General features: G+C 42.6%; 1 protein-coding gene across 1 annotated transcript in view; it reads left to right on the forward strand.

Annotated features, from left to right (window-relative positions):
- TMPRSS3 (transmembrane serine protease 3) overlaps positions 1-14876 on the forward strand; it is a gene marked incomplete at its 5' end in the record, with an annotated part of 134841 nt that extends 119965 nt beyond the window's left edge. Inside the window, 2 exon segments of the mRNA XM_082245783.1 lie at positions 730-882; positions 14832-14876. Of these exon segments, the coding sequence (XP_082101909.1) occupies positions 730-882; positions 14832-14855 (177 nt within the window). The 3' untranslated portion in view covers positions 14856-14876.
- Between the last annotated feature and the right edge of the window lie 5955 nt (positions 14877-20831).

The raw sequence follows: 20831 nt of genomic DNA on the forward strand, positions 1-20831 counted from the left end.
AGTAGCAGAATGTATTTTAGGGTGTAATTGCAAGTATGCATATACTGTGTGTGAGAAATAACTTGTAATTATGACAATTTTGTGTAAAAAAAAAAAAAATATTTCTTCATTTTCCCAAGAATTGTGGGAAAAAATTACAACTTCAAAAAACTCACATGCCTCTTACTAAATACTCTGGAATGTCTACTTAACAAAAAGGGTTCATTTGGGGGGTATTTGTACTGTCCTGACATTTCAGGGCCTCAAGCAATGAGATAGGCCATCGGTACATCAGGTGTGATCAATTTTCAATGATTGGCACCATAGCTTGTAGATTCTATAACTTTCACACGGACTAAATTTGGGTTATTTTTACCAAAGATATATAGAAGTATAAATTTTGGCCCAAATGTATGAAAAAAAAATCCCTATTTGCAAAATTTTATAATAGAAACTAAAAGAAAATGTGTTTTTTTTTCAAAATTTTCGCTCTTTTTTCACTTATATCGCAAAAAAAATAAAAAACCCAGTGGTGATTAAATACTACCAAAAGAAAGCTCTATTTGTGTGAAAAAAATGATAAAAAATTTGATTGGGTACAGCGTTGTATGACTGAGTAATTATCATTCAAAGTGTGAGAGTGCTGAAAGCTGAAAATTGGTCTGGGCAGGAAGGGGGTGTAACTGCTCTGTATGGAAGTGGTTAAAAGACATACCTATTTACTCTCATCTTATCACTTTTTTGCTTTAGGGGGACAGTGGTGGCCCGTTGGCATGTGAAGACAGGAAAGTGTGGAAGTTGATGGGGACAACAAGCTGGGGTGTTGGCTGTGCTGTGAGATATAAACCTGGAGTGTATACCCGAATCACATCCTTCCTGGACTGGATACACACTCAGATGGAGGTATCTACCCTAGGATATTTTCTAGCATTGTTGACTTCATATGCAATGTATATTCTACCTTGGGCTCACTGACACCAACGATGAGGTACTATTCCATTCCACTGGCGCCAACAATGGGGCACTATTCCTACCACTGACACCAACAATGGGGCACTATTCCTACTACTGATACCAATGATGGGGAACTATTCCTATCACTGACGCCAACAATGGGGCACTATTCCTCCCACTGATACCAATAATGGGGAACTATTCCTACCACTGACACCAACAATGGGGCACTATTCCTCCCACTGATACCAATGATGGGGCACCATTCCTCCCACTGATACCAATGATGGGGAACTATTCCTACCACTGACGCCAACAATGGGGCATTATTCCTCCCACTGATACCAATAATGGGGAACTATTCCTACCACTGACACCAACAATGGGGCACTATTCCTCCCACTGATACCAATGATAGGGCACCATTCCTCCCACTGATACCAATGATGGGGAACTATTCCTACCACTGACGCCAACAATGGGGCATTATTCCTCCCACTGATACCAATAATGGGGAACTATTCCTACCACTGACACCAACAATGGGGCATTATTCCTCCCACTGATACCAATGATGGGGCACTATTCCTACCACTGACACCAACAATGGGGCACTATTCCTCCCACTGATACCAATGATGGGGCACCGTTCCTCCCACTGATACCAATGATGGGGCACTATTACTCCCACTGATACCAATGAGGGGGCACTATTCCTCCCACTGATACCAATGATGGGGCACTATTCCTCCCACTGATACCAACGATGGGACACTTTTTCTCTGATACCAGAAATAAGGCATTGTTCACTCCTACTGGCCACAGTCTGGCCCCCCTAAAGTCAGAAGGACAGTAAACTGGGCCTTTGTTTAGAAAGTTTGGAGACCCCTGCTTTACACAGACAACAGTGGGACAACCCAAAGTAATATAACAAAAGTGACAAACTGGGTGTAGATATTGAGGGGAAAAATCTAAGTTGAAAAGGTTTGTGCTTAAACTTTTTAATAGGTATAGCTAAACTATATATACAATATGCTGTATTTGTGTACAGTCATCTGAAAAATTAGGTATACCCCATGGAAATTGTTACTTATATAACGTATTTGAACAGTCATTAGATCTTCTACCAAACAGTGCCTACCGATAAAGGAGATAGATTTGAAGAAATGACAAATAAAATTGCCATGAGGGTCATTTTATAAATGTGTGCTCACAAGTTTCACCCAGGATTCATAGATTTTTCTAGTTGGATTAAATTAGGAAATCTGTGAATACTGGGTGAATGTTGTGTGAAACCCCCATTGTGTTTTCATTCTCATAATCTGAATGAATGAAAATGCAGTTTTATCACAAACAAAATAAATCCCCCTTTCCCACCAACCACCAACCAAATACATGAAATTAGAATTCGGTGTTCCAGATTAGGTGCCAATGAATAGAACCTCCTTAGGAGGTATGTGGGTGGAGCCTGTCTTTTATTTAAATGTGGGCAGCACAGTGGCTAGCGCTTCCTCCTAGCAGCACTAGGGTCATTGGTTCGAATCCCAACCATGGCTGATGGGATTTTGCATGTTCTCCCTGTGCCTGAGTGGATTTCTTCCCACACTCCAAAGACTGGTAGGTAACTGGCTCCTGTCTAAATTGGCCCTAGTATAGTGCCTTGAAAAAGTATTCATACCCCTTGAAATTTTCCACATTTTGTCATGTTACAACCAAAAACCTAAATGTATTTTATTGGGATTTTATGTGATTGACCAACACAAAGTGGCACATAATTGTGAAAAGGAAGGAAAATGATAAATGGTTTTCAAAATTTTTTACAAATAAATATCTGAAAAGTGTGGCGTGCATTTGTATGGCACAGCTGCAAACCTACCAAGACATGGCCGTCCACCTAAACTGAAAGGCCAGACAAGGAGAGCATTAATCAAAGAAGAAAGCAAGAGACCCATGCTAACTCTGAAGGAGCTGCAGAGATCCACAGCTCAGGTGGGAGAATCTTTCCACAGGACCACTATTAGTCGTACGTCCACAAATCTGCCCTTTATGGTAGAGTGGCAAGAAGACAGCCATTGTTGAAAGAAAGTCCCATTAAAGTCCCATTTGCAGTTTGCGAGAAGCCATGTGGGGGACACAGCAAACATGTGGAAGAAGGAGCTCTGGTCAGATGAGTCCAAAAATGAACTTTCTGGTCTAAAAGTAAAACGCTATTTGTGGCAGAAAATGAACACTGCACATTACCCTAAACACACCATGCCCACGGTGAAACATGGTGGTGGCAGCATCATGTTGTGGGGATGCTTTTCTTCATCAGGGACAGGGAAGCTGGTCAGAGTTGATGGGAAGATGGATGGAGCCAAATACAGGGCAATCTTAGAAGAAAACCTGTTAGAGTCTGCAAAAGACTTGAGACTGGGGCGGAGGTTTAACTTCCAGCAGGACAATGACCCTAAACATACAGCCAGAGATACAATGGAAGGATTTAGATAAAATAATATTCATGTATTAGAATGGCCCAGTCAAAGTCCAGACGTAAATCAAATTGAGAATCTGTGGCAAGACTTGAAAATCAGCGTTCACAATCTGACAGAGTTTGAGCTATTTTGCAAAGAAGATTGGGCAAACATTTCACTCTCTAGATGTGTAAACCTGGTAGAGACATCCCCAAAAAGACTTGCAGCTCTAATTGCAGTGAAAGGGGGTTCTACAAAGTATTGACTCGGGGGGGATGAATACAAATGCACGCCACGAGTTTCACATATTTACTTGTAACAAAATTAGGAAAACCTTTTATCATTTTCCTTCCACTTCACAATTATGTTCCACTTTTGTTGGTCTATCACATAAAATCCCAATAAAATGCTTTTATGGTTTTGGTTGTAACATGACAAATTTTGGAAAATTTCAAGGGGTATTAATACTTTTTCAAGGCACTGTATGTGTTAGTATGAATGTAAGTTAGGGATCTTAGATCGTAAGCTTCTTGAGGGCAGGGACTGATGGGAATGTTCAATATCTATGTGTAAAATGCTGCGTAACTTGACAGCGCAATATAAGTACCTGTAACAAATAAACCTAAAACATCTTGGGTCTGATGTTCTCTTTGCTATTGACATATGTGGTGTAATTATGCCTAGATCAATAGAGCTCTTTAATACCTGGTACTCACGATAAGATTATCAGAGGAATAATCGTCAGGTTTTTTTTTTTTTTTTGCATGATAGTCTTATATCGAAAATAAAGAGTTTACTAAAGTTACGAAAATTCTCGTACGACAGAATAAAAATTTCTAACAAATAACGTAACGTAAATTCGAACGACAACTGTACTGATTAAATGAAAATAGTACAATCTGGTATCGAATATCAGATAAACTATCGTGATCGGCCTCTCGAAAGCTCTGTACTACTGATGAGATTATTTTAAGATTGCTTCGAACGCAGTATTTTTCAGACGATTTTCTAAACGTCTGTACGGACCTTAAGACTTTCAGGAGAAGGTTGTGCATCCCTATGAGTCTGGCAAGGGATTTAAAAAGATTAAATTATTTGAAATCTGTCATCCCGCTGAAATGATTGATCCTAAGGAAAATGATCTACAAGTGTCATAGATTTCAGATCACTGTTAATTTGTCCAGGAATGGCCAGCCCAGCAATTTCAACCCAAGAGCTGACCTTTGACGCAAAAAAATAAATGTCCCAATAACTAGAACCCAAAATATCATTGCCAGATCTGCAGGTAACTTTTCCAACAGTTGGCATCAACATGCATGCATCTACAGTCAGAGACTGCACCAATTTACCTGCATGGGACGTCTGCCAGAAAAGAACATTAGAGCAAGAGTCAGTGCCATCTTAAGAGCCTTATAGGCCCCTGGTCAATGCAGTGCACTGGGGCCCCCTGCCTACACAATCACCCACGAGAATACACATTACAGGGAACACTATATACTACAAGAGAGTACAACTACTACCTGGAGGATATACCTTACTATATACATATTACAGGGACCAATATATACTACAAGAGAGTACAACTACCTGGAGGATATACCTTACTATATACATATTACAGGGAACACTATATACTACAAAAGTCTCTTGTAGTATATAGTGTTCCATGTAATATGTATATAGTAAGGTATATCCTCCAGGTAGTTGTCTCTTGTAGTATATATTGGTCCCTGTAATATGTATATAGTAAGGTATATACTCCAGGCAGTAGTTGTACTCTCTTGTAGTATATAGTGTTCCCTGTAATATGTATATAGACTATATACACATTACAGGGAACACTATACTACAAGAGAGTAAAACTACTGCCTGGAGTATATACCTTACTATATACATATTACAGGGACCAATATATACTACAAGAGACAACTACCTGGAGGATATACCTTACTATATACATATTAAAGGGACAAATATATAGTAAGGTATATCCTCCAGGACAGGTAGTTGTCTCTTGTGTCGATCATGCCATGGAGATTGGAGAGAGTTAAAAAAAAGAAAGAATATCATATCAAGCAGCCTGGCAGCTGGGCTGGCTGCCTTACCTTTCACAACGGCTGCACATGGGAGAAGGTGGGTGGAGGCGGAGGCGGAGCCAGTCTTCTAGGCGCGGAGATGGAGAGGAGAGGAGGACGAGCCGACGAGGAGGAGGATCCTCCTCCGCTGTGCTCTGCTAACGTCACTGGTTGCTAGATGCCAATCGGGCTGGCCTTAGCAACCAGTGTCTGTGCAGTGCAGACTCGAGCCACGGCTACCACCGGCGGACAACAAGGGGGGGGGGGCCCGGGTCGGCGGACAACGGGGGGGCCCTAGACCACCAGGGACAGTAATTGCCACCATCCATGTGGGGCCCCTTGGCAAGTGGGGCCTCTGGGCAGCAGCCGGGCATGCCCATTGGAAAATACAGCCCTGGCAAGAGTTCTCCATTAAGTTTTTGTTGCATTGATTTGCGATGAACTAATGAATCAAAGAAATAGCTGCTTGGCTAGAGTAACAGTAGACATGTTTAGCGCAAACCGAGGACTGCATTTCATGAGAAGATCCTCATATCAACTATGAAGCATGGTGGTGAAAATGTTATGGCATGGGTTGCTTTGCTGTCCCAAATCTGCAAGATAGCTGAGCAGCTCAAAGTCATCGAGTCAACTATACATTCTGCATCATATCAAAGCATTCTTGATGGGAATATGAGGTTACCTGTACAAAAGTTGCAACATGATAATAATCTGAAGCATACTAACAAATCCACCAAGGAATGGCTCAAAAATAAGTGAGGGGTACAGACAGTCCCAGTCAAAGCCCTAATTTGAATCCTAATTCAATTTTTTTGGAGGTTTTTAAAATGGGCAGTTTGTGCAGGAAACCCACAAAGATCTACTTAATGAGAAATAGTCAACAATCGCACTAAGCCAATCTCAAAGACTGGTGGGCAGTTATACAAAAAGCCTGCAAGAAGTCCTTTCTGCTACAGGAGGCAATACCAGCTTCTGATGGCAAGGGGGTACTTACCCTTCCCACAGTACACCATGGCACCTATTGTTGGTTAAATGATTGAAAAGGATTTTTTCTTGTGTTTTTATTTACTGGGTCATCAATCTATGGCAGCCATTTTCAACCATGATTCAGTGGATCCCTACTGTTCCTCCAGACGTGGCTATTGGTTCCTTGAGCTATGACTAACTGACCTCCCATGTGTCACAGCAAGGTCCATAAAGACATGGATGAGCGAGTTTGGGGTGGAGGAACTTGACCAGCCTTCACAGAGTCCTGAACTCAACCCAAAAAAACACCTTTGTGATAAATTAGAGCGGACTACGAGCCAAGGCTTCTCATCCAACATCAGTGCCTGACCTCACAAATGTGTTTCTGGTCAAAGAATGGTCAAACATTCCCATAGACACACTCCTAAACCTTGTGGACAGCCTTCCCAAAAGAGTTGAAGCTGTTAAAGTTGCAAAGGGGTGGGCCAACTCAATATTGAACCCTACAGACTTTTTTCCGTCGAAATCTGTACTAATGAGACTAAATTCGGACGTTGTTTTGATGGACGACAAAAATTTTATAGCCTGCACATCAGGATTTTGTCGGCCAAAAAGTCGGAGTCGGCTGTTGAAAGCACCATACTAACAATCCGAAAATCGGCAGATAGGTCGTCGGACGAAATTTCCCTTCAGATTTTCTTATCGTGTGTACAGGCCTTAAGACTGGGATGCCATTAAAGTTTAAGTGCACGTAAAGGCCAATGCTTTTGACAATATAGTGTGTGTGTGTATAATTATATATTTATATATATATATATATACAGTAAAACCTTGGATTGCGAGCATAATTTGTTCCGGAAGCATGCTTGTAATCCAAAGCACTCTTATATCAAAGCGAATTTCCCCATAAGAAATAATGGAAACTCAGATGATTCGTTTCGCAACTATTTATTCATAAATCCTTCAATTTATAGTCCATATAAAAAGATTATAGCATTGCGATAGGTGGTGTAACCATAAAATGTCCATCCACAAATAGCCGCTTCCACAAGGGGATTGGAAGCAAAATCCAGCAGGAGCTACAGGGTATCAAAGAGAAGAGAGGCGCTTCTAAGTGTAGCAATATGGTTCCATTTAATGAAGGTACAACATTTAGCAACTCACATGGTTGATGAATAAAACAGGCACATCTAAGTATGCAGGCATCCGGGGTAAAGCTGTCCACATAGACCATCTTCTGCACCGCCGGCTGCCAGTCTGTAATACTGACCGGGAAGACCACCCTGCAGTAAAGCGATCTGAAAGCGAGGGGTAGCATGGAAGGGATGACGTAGATGACGGTGCGGAGGATGGTTCTATGTGGACAGCTTTACCCCTGATGCCTGCATACTTAGATGTGCCTGTTCCAATCATCAGCCATATGAGTTGCTAAATGTTGTACCTTCATTAAATTTAACCATAGTGCTACATTTAGAGGCGCCTCTCTTCTCTTTTATACTCAGCTGTGACTTGAGGCTACTTGTATATCAAGACATCGCTTGTATATCAAGTCAAAATTTATTTGAAATTTTTGCTTGTCTTGCAAAGCGCTCTTAAACCAAGTTACTCTCAAACCAAGGTTTTACTGTATATATATACACATACAGTATCTCACAAAAGTGAGTACCCCCCTCACCCCCCGTTTTTTTTTTTTTACCCCTCACATTTTTGTAAATATTTTATTATATCTTTTCATGTGACAACACTGAAGAAATGACACTTTGCTACAATGTACAGCAATGTACAGTGTACAGCTTGTATAACAGTGTAAATTTGCTGTCCCCTCAAAATAACTCAACACACAGCCATTAATGTCTAAACCGCTGGCAACAAAAGTGAGTACACCCCTAAGTGAAAATGTCCAAATTGGGCCCAAAATGCCAATATTTTGTGTGGCCACCATTATTTTCCAGCACTGCCTTAACCCTTTTGGGCACGGAGTTCACCAGAGCTTCACAGGTTGCCACTGGAGTCCTCTTCCACTCCTCCATGAGGACATTGCGGAGCTGGTGGATGTTAGAGACCTAGTGAACCCTCCACCTTCCATTTGAGGATGCCCCACAGATGCTCAATAGCCAGGGTTTAGGAATGGAGCTAGTCCATCAGGATGGCTAGTCCATCACCTTTACCCCAGCTTCTTTAGCAAGGCAGGGGTAATACGGATGTGTGTTTGGGGTCGTTATGTTGGAATACTGCCCTGTGGCCCAGTCTCTGAAGGGAGGGGATCATGCTCTGCTTCAGTATGTCACAGTACATGTTGGCATTCATGGTTCCCTCAATGAACTGTAGCTCCCCAGTGCCCGCAGCACTCATGCAGCCCAGGACCATGACACTCTAACCACCATGCTTGACTGTAGGCAAGACACACTTGTCTTTGTACTCCTCACCAAGTTGCTGCAACACATGCTTGACACCATCGGAGCCAAAAAAATGTATCTTGGTCTCATCAGACCACAGTACATGGTTCCAGTAATCTATGTCCTTAGTCTGCTTGTCTTCAGCAAACTGTTTGTGGGCTTTCTTGTGCTTCATCTTTAGAAGAGGCTTCCTTCTGGGACCACAGCCATGCAGACCAATTTGATGCAGTGTGCAGCGTGTGGTCTGAGCACTGACAGGCTGACCCCCCACCCCTTCAACCTCTGCAGCAATGCTGGCAGCACTCATACATCTATTTCCCAAGACAACCTCTGGATATGACGCTGAGCACGTGTACTCAACTTCTTTGGTCGATCATGGCGAGGCCTGTTCCGAATGGAACCTGTCCTGTATCGTCTTGGCCACCATGCTGCAGCTCATTTTCAGGGTCTTGGCAATCTTCCTATAGCCTAGGGGCCATCTTTATGTATAGCAACAACTCTATTTTTTTTTTCAGATCCTCAGAGTTATTTACCATGAGGTACCATGTTGAACTTCCAGTGACCAGTATGAGAGAGTGAGAGCGATAACACCACATTTAACACACCTGCTCCCTGTTCACACCTGAAACCTTGTAACACTAACAAGTCACATGACACCAGGGAGGGAAAATAGCTAATTGGGCCCAATTTGGACATTTTCACTTAGGAGTGTACTCACTTTTGTTGCCAGCAGTTTAGACATTAATGGCTGTGTGTTGAGTTATTTTTAGGGACAGCAAATTTACACTGTTATACAAGCTGTACACTCACTACTTTACATTGTAGCAAAGCGTCATTTCTTCAGTGTTGTCACATGAAAAGATATAATAAAACATTTACAAAAATGTGAGGGGTGTACTCACTTTTGTCAGATACTGTATATATATATATATGATACTGTATATATATATATATATATATATATATATATATACAGGGCTTTTTTTCAGCGGGAACGCGGGGGAACGCAGTTCCGGCACCTCCAGTCTGAATGTATGCAATGGCAAAGGGGGTGCTGGGGTCAGTGGGGTGAGCTGAATGGCCTATCAATGCTGGCTGCCGGGGGATCTATTGTTGCTGGGGTGAATCTATTGTTGCTGGAGGGCATTTTGTTGTGGGGGGGGGGGCTATTTTTACAGTGGAGGATTTATTGTTGCTTGGGGGAACTATTGTTGCTGTGGGCTATTGTTGTAAGGGGGGGTCTTTTGTTGCAGGGGAGGATTTATTGGGGGGGGGCGATCGTTGCAGGGGGGGATTTATTGGAGGGGGAACAATTGTTGCAGGGGAGGATTTAGTGTTGCTGGGGGTCTATTGTTGTTGGGGGTCTATTTTTGCTGATTGCAGGGGATCTATTTTACTGTTTTTTTCTATAGTTGCAGGAGAAGATATATTGTTGATGGGGGGATCTATTGTTGGGGGGTCTATTGTTGCTGATTCCAGGGGATCTTTTTTTACTGATTTTCTAGTTATTAACAAATTCTATACAAATTGCCTAGAACCACAACATGATACTTGGTTCTGCATTCTCTGACAGGGTGGGGGGTTATTGGGAGGTGGGTAGAGGGTGGAACCAAAGGACAGCGCTCGGAGGTGGGTAGGGGGTGGAGGCAAGGGGGGACTCTGAAGAGGGGAGTACCTGTATCTATTCTCTGAAAAAAAGCCCTGTATATATATATATAGATATATATTGATATATATCTATATTTATATACATCTATATATATATAGATATATATATATATATATATATTTGTCTTTCCCCAGACATACACTTTAACAAAGTAGTAGGGTGTAAAAGTCCTGGACATAGCCAGGATAAAGTCCCCATACCTGTCTTATAGAATGGGCTGCCATTGTGCCCAGGAATGCAGACGGTGAAAGGGGAGCCCGAGCAGGGTGTGACGACAAGGAAAATATTTATGTGTGAAGGGAGGGTTGTCGGAACGGGTTATCGCTCTATGTGCTCACCACACGCAGGTACAACACCTGCACACTGAGATAATCTTGTGCACAGTTTGCTCACTGGCAGGAGGATTAGATTGCCAGTGTTTGGATTGCAGGGCTGGTGAAGATTTATTCTGGAGGAGAGATTACAGGACAACAACGGCCCGGCTGACTCACCTGTGCTGAATAAATGGCCAATCTGTGTTCAAAGTTGACCCCTGTTGCATGCAGGAGAAAATAAGAAAATATCTCATCGTCTACATGAGTTCTATTCCTTAGTAGATGTACACCCAATCTCTACAATCTCATAGAAGTTTTAACATGTTCATGTAATTCCAAACTATGAAAATCTGTTACTTTATTTAAAATAATCCTTGGTGATCCTGCCGTAAGGATCCTTGTTCAGTTACTTCCTGTTATAGGGTGACAACACTCTGGTCCTGTCTCCCAATTGTGCTCCTGCATTGCTACCCCATTCACCTGGGCCATTTTATATGAATATACAGGAAACCCAATTCAGACATCGCTGGAATACATGTAGATAGGAAGTGGTTGCAAAGAGGCCACAGGAGAACATCCAAAATAATACTGGGTGTTGCTTCATGACATAAGACTTATCTTTTATTCTATGCTTTGCTATTTTTAGAGAAAATAGTTGAGCCTTTCTCAAACTTTTTTCCACTGACCAGTTTTTGTGTCATAATAAGCAGTGGAATTAAAAGAAGTCCTATCATTGACGTCAATGAGAAAATAAGCCCCATGGTTGGCGTTGGTGGAGTTAAAAAAAAGTGTTATCATTGGTGTCAGTGAGATAATACGCCCCATTGTTGGTGTCAGCGAGAATAAAAGAAGTTTCATCATTGGTGTCAGTGAGATAATAAGCCCCATTGTTGGTGTCAGCAAAAATATAAGAAGCCACCTCATTGGTGTCAGTGAGATAATAAGCCCCTTTGTTGGTGTCAGGGAGAATAAAATAAGTCTCATCATTGGTGTCAGTGAGATAAATAGCCCTATGGTTGGTGTCAGTGGAATTTAAAGAAGCCTCATCATTGGTATCAGTGAGATAACCCCCATGTTTAGTGTCATTGGATTTAAAAGAAGTCTCATCAATTGTTGTCAGTGAGATAATAAGTCCCATGATTGGCATCAGTGAAATTAAAAGAAGTCCTATCACTGATGTCAGTGAGATCATAAGCCCCATTGTTGGTGTCAGTTAAAATAAAAAAAAGTCCCAACATTGGTGTCAGTGAGATAATGAGCCCCAGGGCTGGCATCAGTGGAATTAAAAGAAGTCCTCTCATTGGTGTCAGTGAGATAATAAGCCCCATGAGTTTTGTCAGTGGAATTAAAAGAAATCCTATCATTGGTCTCAGTGAGATAATAGGCCCAATTGTTGGTGTCAGCAAAAATAAAAGAAGCCCCCTCATTGGTGTCAGTGAGATAATGAGCCCCATGGCTGGCGTCAGTGGAATTAAAATAAGTCCCATCATTGGTATCAGTAAGCTAAAAAGCACCATGGTTGGCATCATTGGAATTAAAGAAGTTTCATCATTGGTGTCAGTGAGATAATAACCCCCATGGTTGGCGTCCGCAGAATTAAAAGACGCCCCATCGTTGGTGTCAGTGAGATTATGAGCCCCATTGTTGGTTACATAGTTACATAGTAGGTGAGGTTGAATAAAGACAATAGTCCATCCAGTTCAACCTGTGTAGTGTGTGTAGCTGTAATCATCTCACATACCCCTGAATGTTCTGATCCTTGAGATGTACGTCTTAAGCCCCATACACACACGCAGATCGTCGTCATACAAACGTCGGCGGACGAAAGATCTGCCGATTGTACGCGTGTTAGTATGGTGCCTCCGACAGATGTCTGCACACAATCCGCGGACAAGAGTCTTTCTTGCAAACATGACAATTTTTGTCTGCAGACACCAGAACGGACGATTGTTCGCCTGTCAGTACAGAAATCAGCCGACAGACCGCAGATTTGCAAGACTGGGCATGCTCAGAAAATGAAAAACACAGGGAAAGTTAACCATTACATGACATCACTTCTGCAGTCAGCTGAAGTCTGCGGACAAAATTCTTGTGCTGTCCTTGTGCTGTCTTTTCAACAGACACCGACATCCCGGGGAGAAAAGACGAACATTTGTATGACGACGATCTGCGTGTGTGTACGGGGCTTTAAGGCCCGTACACACGTACCGATCGTCGGCATACAAACGTCGGTGGACGAAGGATCTGCCGATTGTACGCGTGTTAGTATGGTGCCTCCGACAGATGTCTGCGCACAATCCGCGGACAAAAGTCTTTCGTGCAAACATGAAAATATTTGTATGCCGACACCAGAACGGACGATTGTTCGCCTGTCAGTACACAATTCGGCCGACAGACCGCAGATTTGCAAGACTGGGCATGCTCAGAAAATAGAAAACACAGGGAAAGTTAACCATTACATGACATCACTTCTGCAGTCGGCGGACAAAATTCTTGTGCTGTCCTTGTGCTGTCTTTGCACTTTTCAGCAGACACCGACATCCCGGGGAGAAAAGAGGAACATTTGTAAGCCGACCATCGGTACGTGTGTACGGGGCTTAAGAGTCTTTTGAAAGCCACCATACTTCCAGCAGAAACCACCTCTTGTGGTAGAGAATTCCACAATCGCTTCTCCTCTAATCGCATTGTATGCCCTCGAGTCCTCATGCAATCCTTTAGACTGAAAAGCTTTTTTTCTAAGCTGAGATCCCCATTGAGATATTTATAAATTGCTATCATGTCCCCCCTCAGGCGTCTCTTCTCCAGGGAGAATAAATCGAGCGATTGCAGACGCTCTTCATAATTAAGGTCCTCCAATCCCCTAATCAGTTTAGTTGCCCTTCTCTGGACTCTCTCCAGCTCCAACACATCCCGCCTGAGGACTGGCGACCAGAACTGGACAGAATACTCCAGATGCGGTCGGACCAGAGTTTTATAAAGTGGAAGGATTATAGTCTTGGAATTAAAAGAAGTCCCATGATTGGTGTCAGTGAGATAATGAGCCCCATTGTTGGCGTCAGTGGAATTGAAAGAAGTCCCATCATTGGTATCAGTGAGATGATAAGCCCCATGGTTGGCATTCGTGGAAATCAAAGAAGTCCCATCATTGGTGACAGTGAGATAATAAGTCCCATGATTAGCGTCAGTGAAATTAAAAAGAAGTCCCATCATTGGTGTTAGTGAGATAATAAGCCCCATGACTGGCATCAGTGGAATTAAAGAAGAACCATCATTAGTGTCAGTGAGATAACAACCCCCATGGTTGGTGTCGGTGGAATTAAAAGACGCCCTATCATTGGTGTCAGTGAGATAATAAGCCCCATTGTTGGTGTCGGTGGAATTAAAAGAACTCCCATCATTGGTGTCAGTGAGATAATAAGCCCCATGATTGGCGTCAGTAAAATTAGAAGAAGACAAGACCCATCATTGGTGTCCATGAGATAATAAACCTCTTTGTTGGTGTCAGTGAAAATAAAAGAAGTCCCCTCTTTGGTGTCAGTGAGATATTAACTCCCATGGTTGGCGTCAGTGGAATTAAAAGAAGTGCCATCATTGGTGTGAGTGAGATAATAAGCCCCATGTTTGGCATGCATAGAATTAAATGATGTCCCATTATTGGTGTCAGTGAGATAATAAGCCCCATGTTTGGCATGCATAGAATTAAAAGATGTCCCATTATTGGTGTCAGTGAGATAATAAGCACCATAGTTGGTGTCAGCAAAAATAAAATAAGTCCCATTATTGGTGTCTAGCAACAGAAACATTTGATTATTGCCAAACTTGCACAGAATGAATGTACATGCAGGATCGCTGGATGAATGGCTATGCGATTTTGTTTTACATTTTCCATATTTTTTTTAAATAGATCTCTTACACAGTCACAGTTGATTGCCAGCTGCTACAGAGAGAGCAGCCATAAGCCCCATAGGGTATGAGGATACCAATATTTATGAAAGTAAACTCATTTTTTCATTTTATTCCTACAGAGAGAAGAGAGGAAGATAAAGTGAGGTGCTGATCGCCCCCCCCCCCCCCAGCTGTGCATTATATTCATTACAGGAGTCTGACTAATGAAGACATAGAGAGCACCTGATAGAACCTGAGAACAAGGAAATCCCATCATCTCCTTCCACCTGATCAGTATAAATCCAATGTGTATGGCCCTGTCCATTGCCCAGCGTGTTACCCGCGCCGACCGATGTGTGCGACTCTTCTGCGCATCTATCAAACACTATTTACCTCGCCAGTTTTATTACACGTCCAGATAGGTGCTGATTGTGCTACTAGATGTTTTTATACACTTTATGTTATTTATGAACATGGAATGTGATTTATCAATATTTCCAAAAGAGGAATTCTGAAACCTAAATAAAAGCGTCACATATTATCTTTCTGTATGACTTTATCGAGGTTTATTGATCAATAATGTTGTTAACTTAAAGTGGTTGTAAACTGCTGGATGTTTTTTTTTTTTTTTTATGTTTGCCTCTGCATGGTAAAGTCATAATGTGCTAGCATGCATTGCATACTAGCACATTATGTGAAACTTACCTTAACCACTTGCCGCCCCCCCACCGTCAAATGACGGCGGATCGGTGCGGCTCTCGTTCTGGCATGCCGTCATCTGACGGCGCCCCAGATCGGCCTCTCTCGCGCGCCCGCGGGGGAACGCAGTGCAGCAATCGTGGCCGCGCCGTATTGCTAGGACACGGCGCGACCCCAATCTTGGTAAAGAGCCAATGATGTGGCTCTTTACCTATGTGATCAGCTGTGTCCAATCACAGCCGGTCACATGTAAACAAGGAAGTGCTGTTTATCGTCTCTCCACACCTTACACTGTCAGAGTGTGTGGCGAGGAGAGCCGATCAGCGGTTCCTCCTCAAAGTGGAGTCTAGGAAAGGTAATAATTGATACTGATTACAGAAAAGTAAAAAAAAAAAAAACAGTGCCCACATTGCCCACCATCAGCGCCCACATTGCCCACCATCAATGCCCACAGTGCACACCATCAGCGCCCATAGTGCTGCCAGTCAGTGCCTGCTCATCTGTGCTGCCCATCAGTGTCCATCAGTGCCGCCCGTCAGTGCCACCTATTAGTGCCCATCAGTCCCGCCTATCAGTGCTCATCAGTGGCACCTATCAGTGCTCATTAGAGCCGCCTATCAGTGCCACCTATCAGTGCCCATCAGTGCGGCATATTAGTACCTCCTCATCAGTGCCACCTCATCAGTTCCCATAAGTGCCACCTCATCAGTGCCTATCAGTGCCCATCAGTGCCGCCTCATCAGCGAACATCAGTGAAGGAGAAAAATTACTTATTTTCTAAATTTACTGACAGAAAATAAGAAAACTTTTTTTTTTTTTTAATTTTCTGTCTTTTTTTAAATTTATTTATTTATTTATTTTTAGTAAGAGATAAAAAAAACCCAGCTGTGATTAAATACCACTAAAAAAAGCGCTATTTGTGTGAAAAAGATAAAAATTTCATATGGGTACAGTGTAGCAATTGTCATTCAAAGTGTGATAGCGCTGAAAGCTGAAAATTGGCCTGGGCAGGAAGGGGGTGAAAGGGCCTGGTATTGAAGTGGTTAAAGGGGTTGTAAAGTCTCATGGTTTTTCACTTGAATGCATTCTATGCATCAACCACTTCTGGACCGGAAGGTTTTCCCCCTTAATGACCAGGCCATTTTTTTGCGATTCGGCACTGCATTCGTTTAGCTGACAACTGCGCAGTCATGAGACGATGTACCCAAATAAAATTGATATCTCCCCCCCCCCCCCCCCACAAATAGAGCTTTCTTTTGGTGGTATTTGATCACCTGTGCGATTTTTATTTTTTGCGTTCTAAACAAAAAAGGAGCGACAATTCAGAAAAAAAAAAAAAACAATATTTTTCACTTTCTGCTATATAACATTCCAAAAAAAAATTTAAAAATCTATTTTTTTTCATCCATTTAGGCCAATTTGTATTCTGCTATATATTTGTGGTAAAAAAACAATCCCAATAAGTGTATTTTGATTGGTTTGCACAAAAGTTATCGCCTCTACAAACTAGGGGAAAGATTTATGTCATTTTTATTTATTAATTTTTTTACTAGTAATTGCGGCGATCTGCGATTTTTAGCGGGACTGCGACATTGCGGCGGACAGATTGGACCCCTAACTGACATTTTTGACCCTTTTGGGGGGACCAGTGACATTACTACAGTAATCAGTCCTAAAAATATGCACTGTTACTGTAATAATGACACTGGCAGGGAAGGGGTTAACCTAGGGGTGATCAAAGGGTTAAATGTGAGCCTAGGGGAGTGTTTACTAACTGTGGGGGAGGGGGGGTGGGCTTGTGAAATGACCATAGAGACATGTGTTCCTATATAGAAGGATCACAGGCGCTCTGTGATCATTTCAGAGAGAAGAACGGTCTGCTGTGTTTACAACAACTGACTGGTGTTCTCTCTCAGTGAGGAGCGATTGCGGGTGGCCGCCTGGCCGGTGGCAATCACGGCTGCCGGCCCCATACATCGGCATCCCCACTGCCTGGTGGGGGTGGGAGCACGCTGGTGACCGATGTAGTATTACGTCAGTTTGCACAGCCGAGCCAGCCTGCCGCAGTAAAACTGCAGCGGGCGGTTGGCAAGTGGTTAAAATGAAAGGAGACAACTACGGAGTGTGTTCTTTGGGATTTCATAAGTCAAGGCAAGGGCGTAACTACAGGGGTTGCAGGGGTTGCAATCGCTACCGGGCCCCATGCTCCAGGGGGCCCGGTAGAAAACCAGTGGGTGAACTTCCAGGATCGCAAAGGTCACACTTGCGACCGGACCCTGGCATTCCACCACTGTGGGGAGGCCCCAAGATTGCAGGAAGGGGGCCCACAAGATTGCAGGAAGGGGGCCCACTGCAGAACCTGTGAAAGGATCCTGCTGTGGGACCGTAATAAAAGGCCATGCAACCAGTGTAAAGAGCCCCAGGATTAGTGGGAAGAGCCCTGGGCTTGAAGGTAAGGGCCCCGGCCAGGGGTCTGGGGGGCCCTTCATGGTTTCTTGCATCAGGGCCCTGAAGGTTCTAGTTATGCCTCTGAGTCAAGGACTTGGTAAATGGACTTCCAGATAATGAATTATTTTGCTGATGATTTATTGACTGTATCTTTATCTCTCCCCCTTCCTAAAATGAAGCTGTTCCAGCGCCGTGATGTCAGTGCTGCAAATGCTCCCATCTTTACTCATCTTGTTTCTGGCTTGATGGAGTTCCTGCTCTTTGAGTGGCAGGAGCTACGATGATGTCACTCCTGCGCATGCGCTCGGGAGCCACATTCATGGCACAGGGCTCTTAGGGAATGGCTTGGGAGGCTGATCCTTCAGAACGCATGAGCCAGTGATGTCATTGGCTGCATGTAATGTAAAATGGTGCCCGTTTAGGAGATATTTACACTACCTATAGGTAAAAGTCAGTAAAGAAAGTTTACTTCCTCTTTAACCACTTTACCACCGGAGGATTTTTCTGTCTTACGTCTGGGCCACTTTTTGCGATTCGGCACTGTGCGACTTTAACTGACAATTGCACGGTCATACAACGCCGTACGAAATTTACATCCTTTTTTCCCCACAAACAGAGCTTTCTTTTGGTGGTATTTGATCCCCTGTGTGATTTTTACTTTTTGCGCTATAAACAGAAAAAGAGCGACAATTTTGAAAAAATAACAATATTTTTCACATTTTTTTATATGAAATTCCCCCCCAAAAAAATTTAAAAATCAAAATTTTTTATCATTTTAGGCCAATTTGTTTTCTGCTACATATTTTTGGTAAAACAAAATCGCAATAAGCGTATTTTGATTGGTTTGCGCAAAAGTTATTGCGTTTACTAACTAAGGGAAAGATTTCTGTCATTTTTGGTGTTTTTTTTTTTTAATGCGTAATGGCGGCGATCTGCGTTTTTTTTTGCGGGACTGCAACATTGCGGCGGACAGATCGGACTGACATTTTTGACACTTTTGGGGGTACCAGTGACATTACTACAGTAATCAGTGCTATAAATATGCACTGTTACTGCAAAAATGACACTGGCAGGGAAGGGGTTAATTTTATTGGAGAGGGAGGGGTTAATGTATGCCTGGTGCTTACTGACGTGTGTGGGGGGAGGTGACTGAGTGACACAGGGACAGATCGCAGGTTCAGCTATGCTGAACCCTGCAATCTGACCCTGCCTGTCACTTAGGAGATCCACAAGCGGGCGGATCTCCACACTCGATTCCCCGCCGCTGCTCCTCCCCTGGCCCGACTCCCGCTGTGACTGAATACAGCGGGAGCGAGCCTCCGGTGGCGCGCACGCGCCGCCGAGATAGGGGGAGTGTCTGGCGACGTAGGTCTATGTCATTAGACCTACAAGAGCCACTTTGCCGCAGTAGAGCTCTATTGAGCAGCGGTAAAGTGGTTAACCTATAGGTAGTGTAAATATCTCCTAAATGGGCACCATTTTACATTACATGCAGCCAATGACATCACTGGCTCATGCGTTCTGAAGGATCAGACCCCCCATCATGACCAGGCCATTTTTTGTGATAAGGCACTGCATTACTTTAACTGACAATTGCGTGGTCCTACAACACTGTACCAAAACAAAATGTATGTCCTTTTGTATGTCCTTTTGCGCTATAAACAAAAATAAAAAATTTTTTTTTTTACTTGCTATAAAACACACCCATTAAAAAAAAAAAAAACAAATTTCTTGATTAATTTAGGCCAACATGTATTCTGCTACATATTTTTGGTAAAAAAAAAAAAAAATCCCAATAAGCGTATATCGATTGCTTTGCCAAAAGTTATAGTGTCTACAAACTATGGGATATATACTGGAATTTTTTTTATATACTAGTAAAGGCGGGAATCAGCAATTTATAGCTGGAAATGATCTGGCGCAGTTGAGCCGCCTTGCCGCCGTATAAGTAAGTTATATGGTCAGTAAGCGGTTAAAGTAGATGTAAATTTTATCATCAAAATCTGAAGTTTAGTCTGTTTATATTTTGCCCGGTCCCCCCCCCCCCCCCCCATAATAACATGCTAATGACATATTTACATAAAATCATTCTCTTTTTCCATTCCATACCTTCTTTTATGGCTCAGTGGTGTCATCAATGTATCTCTGTGCTTCGCTATAGAATTCAGCCAGATCATGGCTGTTGGGTAGGGCTGGCAGGGTGCCGTACGTAACTTCCTGAAATTATTACAGCACCCTGATTTAATATTCCTCTCAGAAGCCCTCAGTCCTGATACAAGTGGTGGTTGGCTTTTAGAAAGAGTTATACAAATATCAAAATGCCTTGCACAACATAAAAGCTTTTACAGGTCATCAGTTAACCACTTACACCCCGGAAGATTTTACCCCCTTCCTGACCAGGGCCTATTTTGCGATTCGGCACTGCGTGACTTTAACGGACAATTGCGCGGTCGTGCGACGCTGTACCTAAACGAATTTGGCGTCCTTTTTTTCCCACAAACAGAGCTTTCTTTTGGCGGTATTTGATCACCTGTGCAATTTTTTAATCATGCGCTATTAACAAAAAAAGAGCGTCAATTTTGCAAAAATAACAATATTTTTCACATTTTTTTATATAAAATTCCCCCAAAAAAATCAAAATTTTTTAACATTTTCAGCCAATTTGTTTTATGCTACATATGTTTGGTAAAAAAAATCACAAAAAGCGTATTTTGATTGGTTTGCGCAAAAGTTATCGCGTTTACTAACAAAGGGAAAGATTTTTGTCATTTTTGTTGTTTTTTTTTTAACGCGTAATGGCGGCGATCTGCGTTTTTTTTTGTGGGACTGCGACATTGCGGCGGACAGATCGGACCCTTGACTCACATTTTTGACACTTTTTGGGTTACCAGTGACATTTCTACAGTAATCAGTGCTATATATATGCACTGTTACTGTAAAATTACACTGGCAGTGAAGGGGTTAACTTTTTTTTGAGAGGGAGGGGCTATGTG

This window comes from Pelophylax lessonae (assembly GCF_965119305.1).
Source record: "Pelophylax lessonae genome assembly, chromosome: 2".
Classification (NCBI taxonomy): Eukaryota; Metazoa; Chordata; class Amphibia; order Anura; family Ranidae; genus Pelophylax; species Pelophylax lessonae.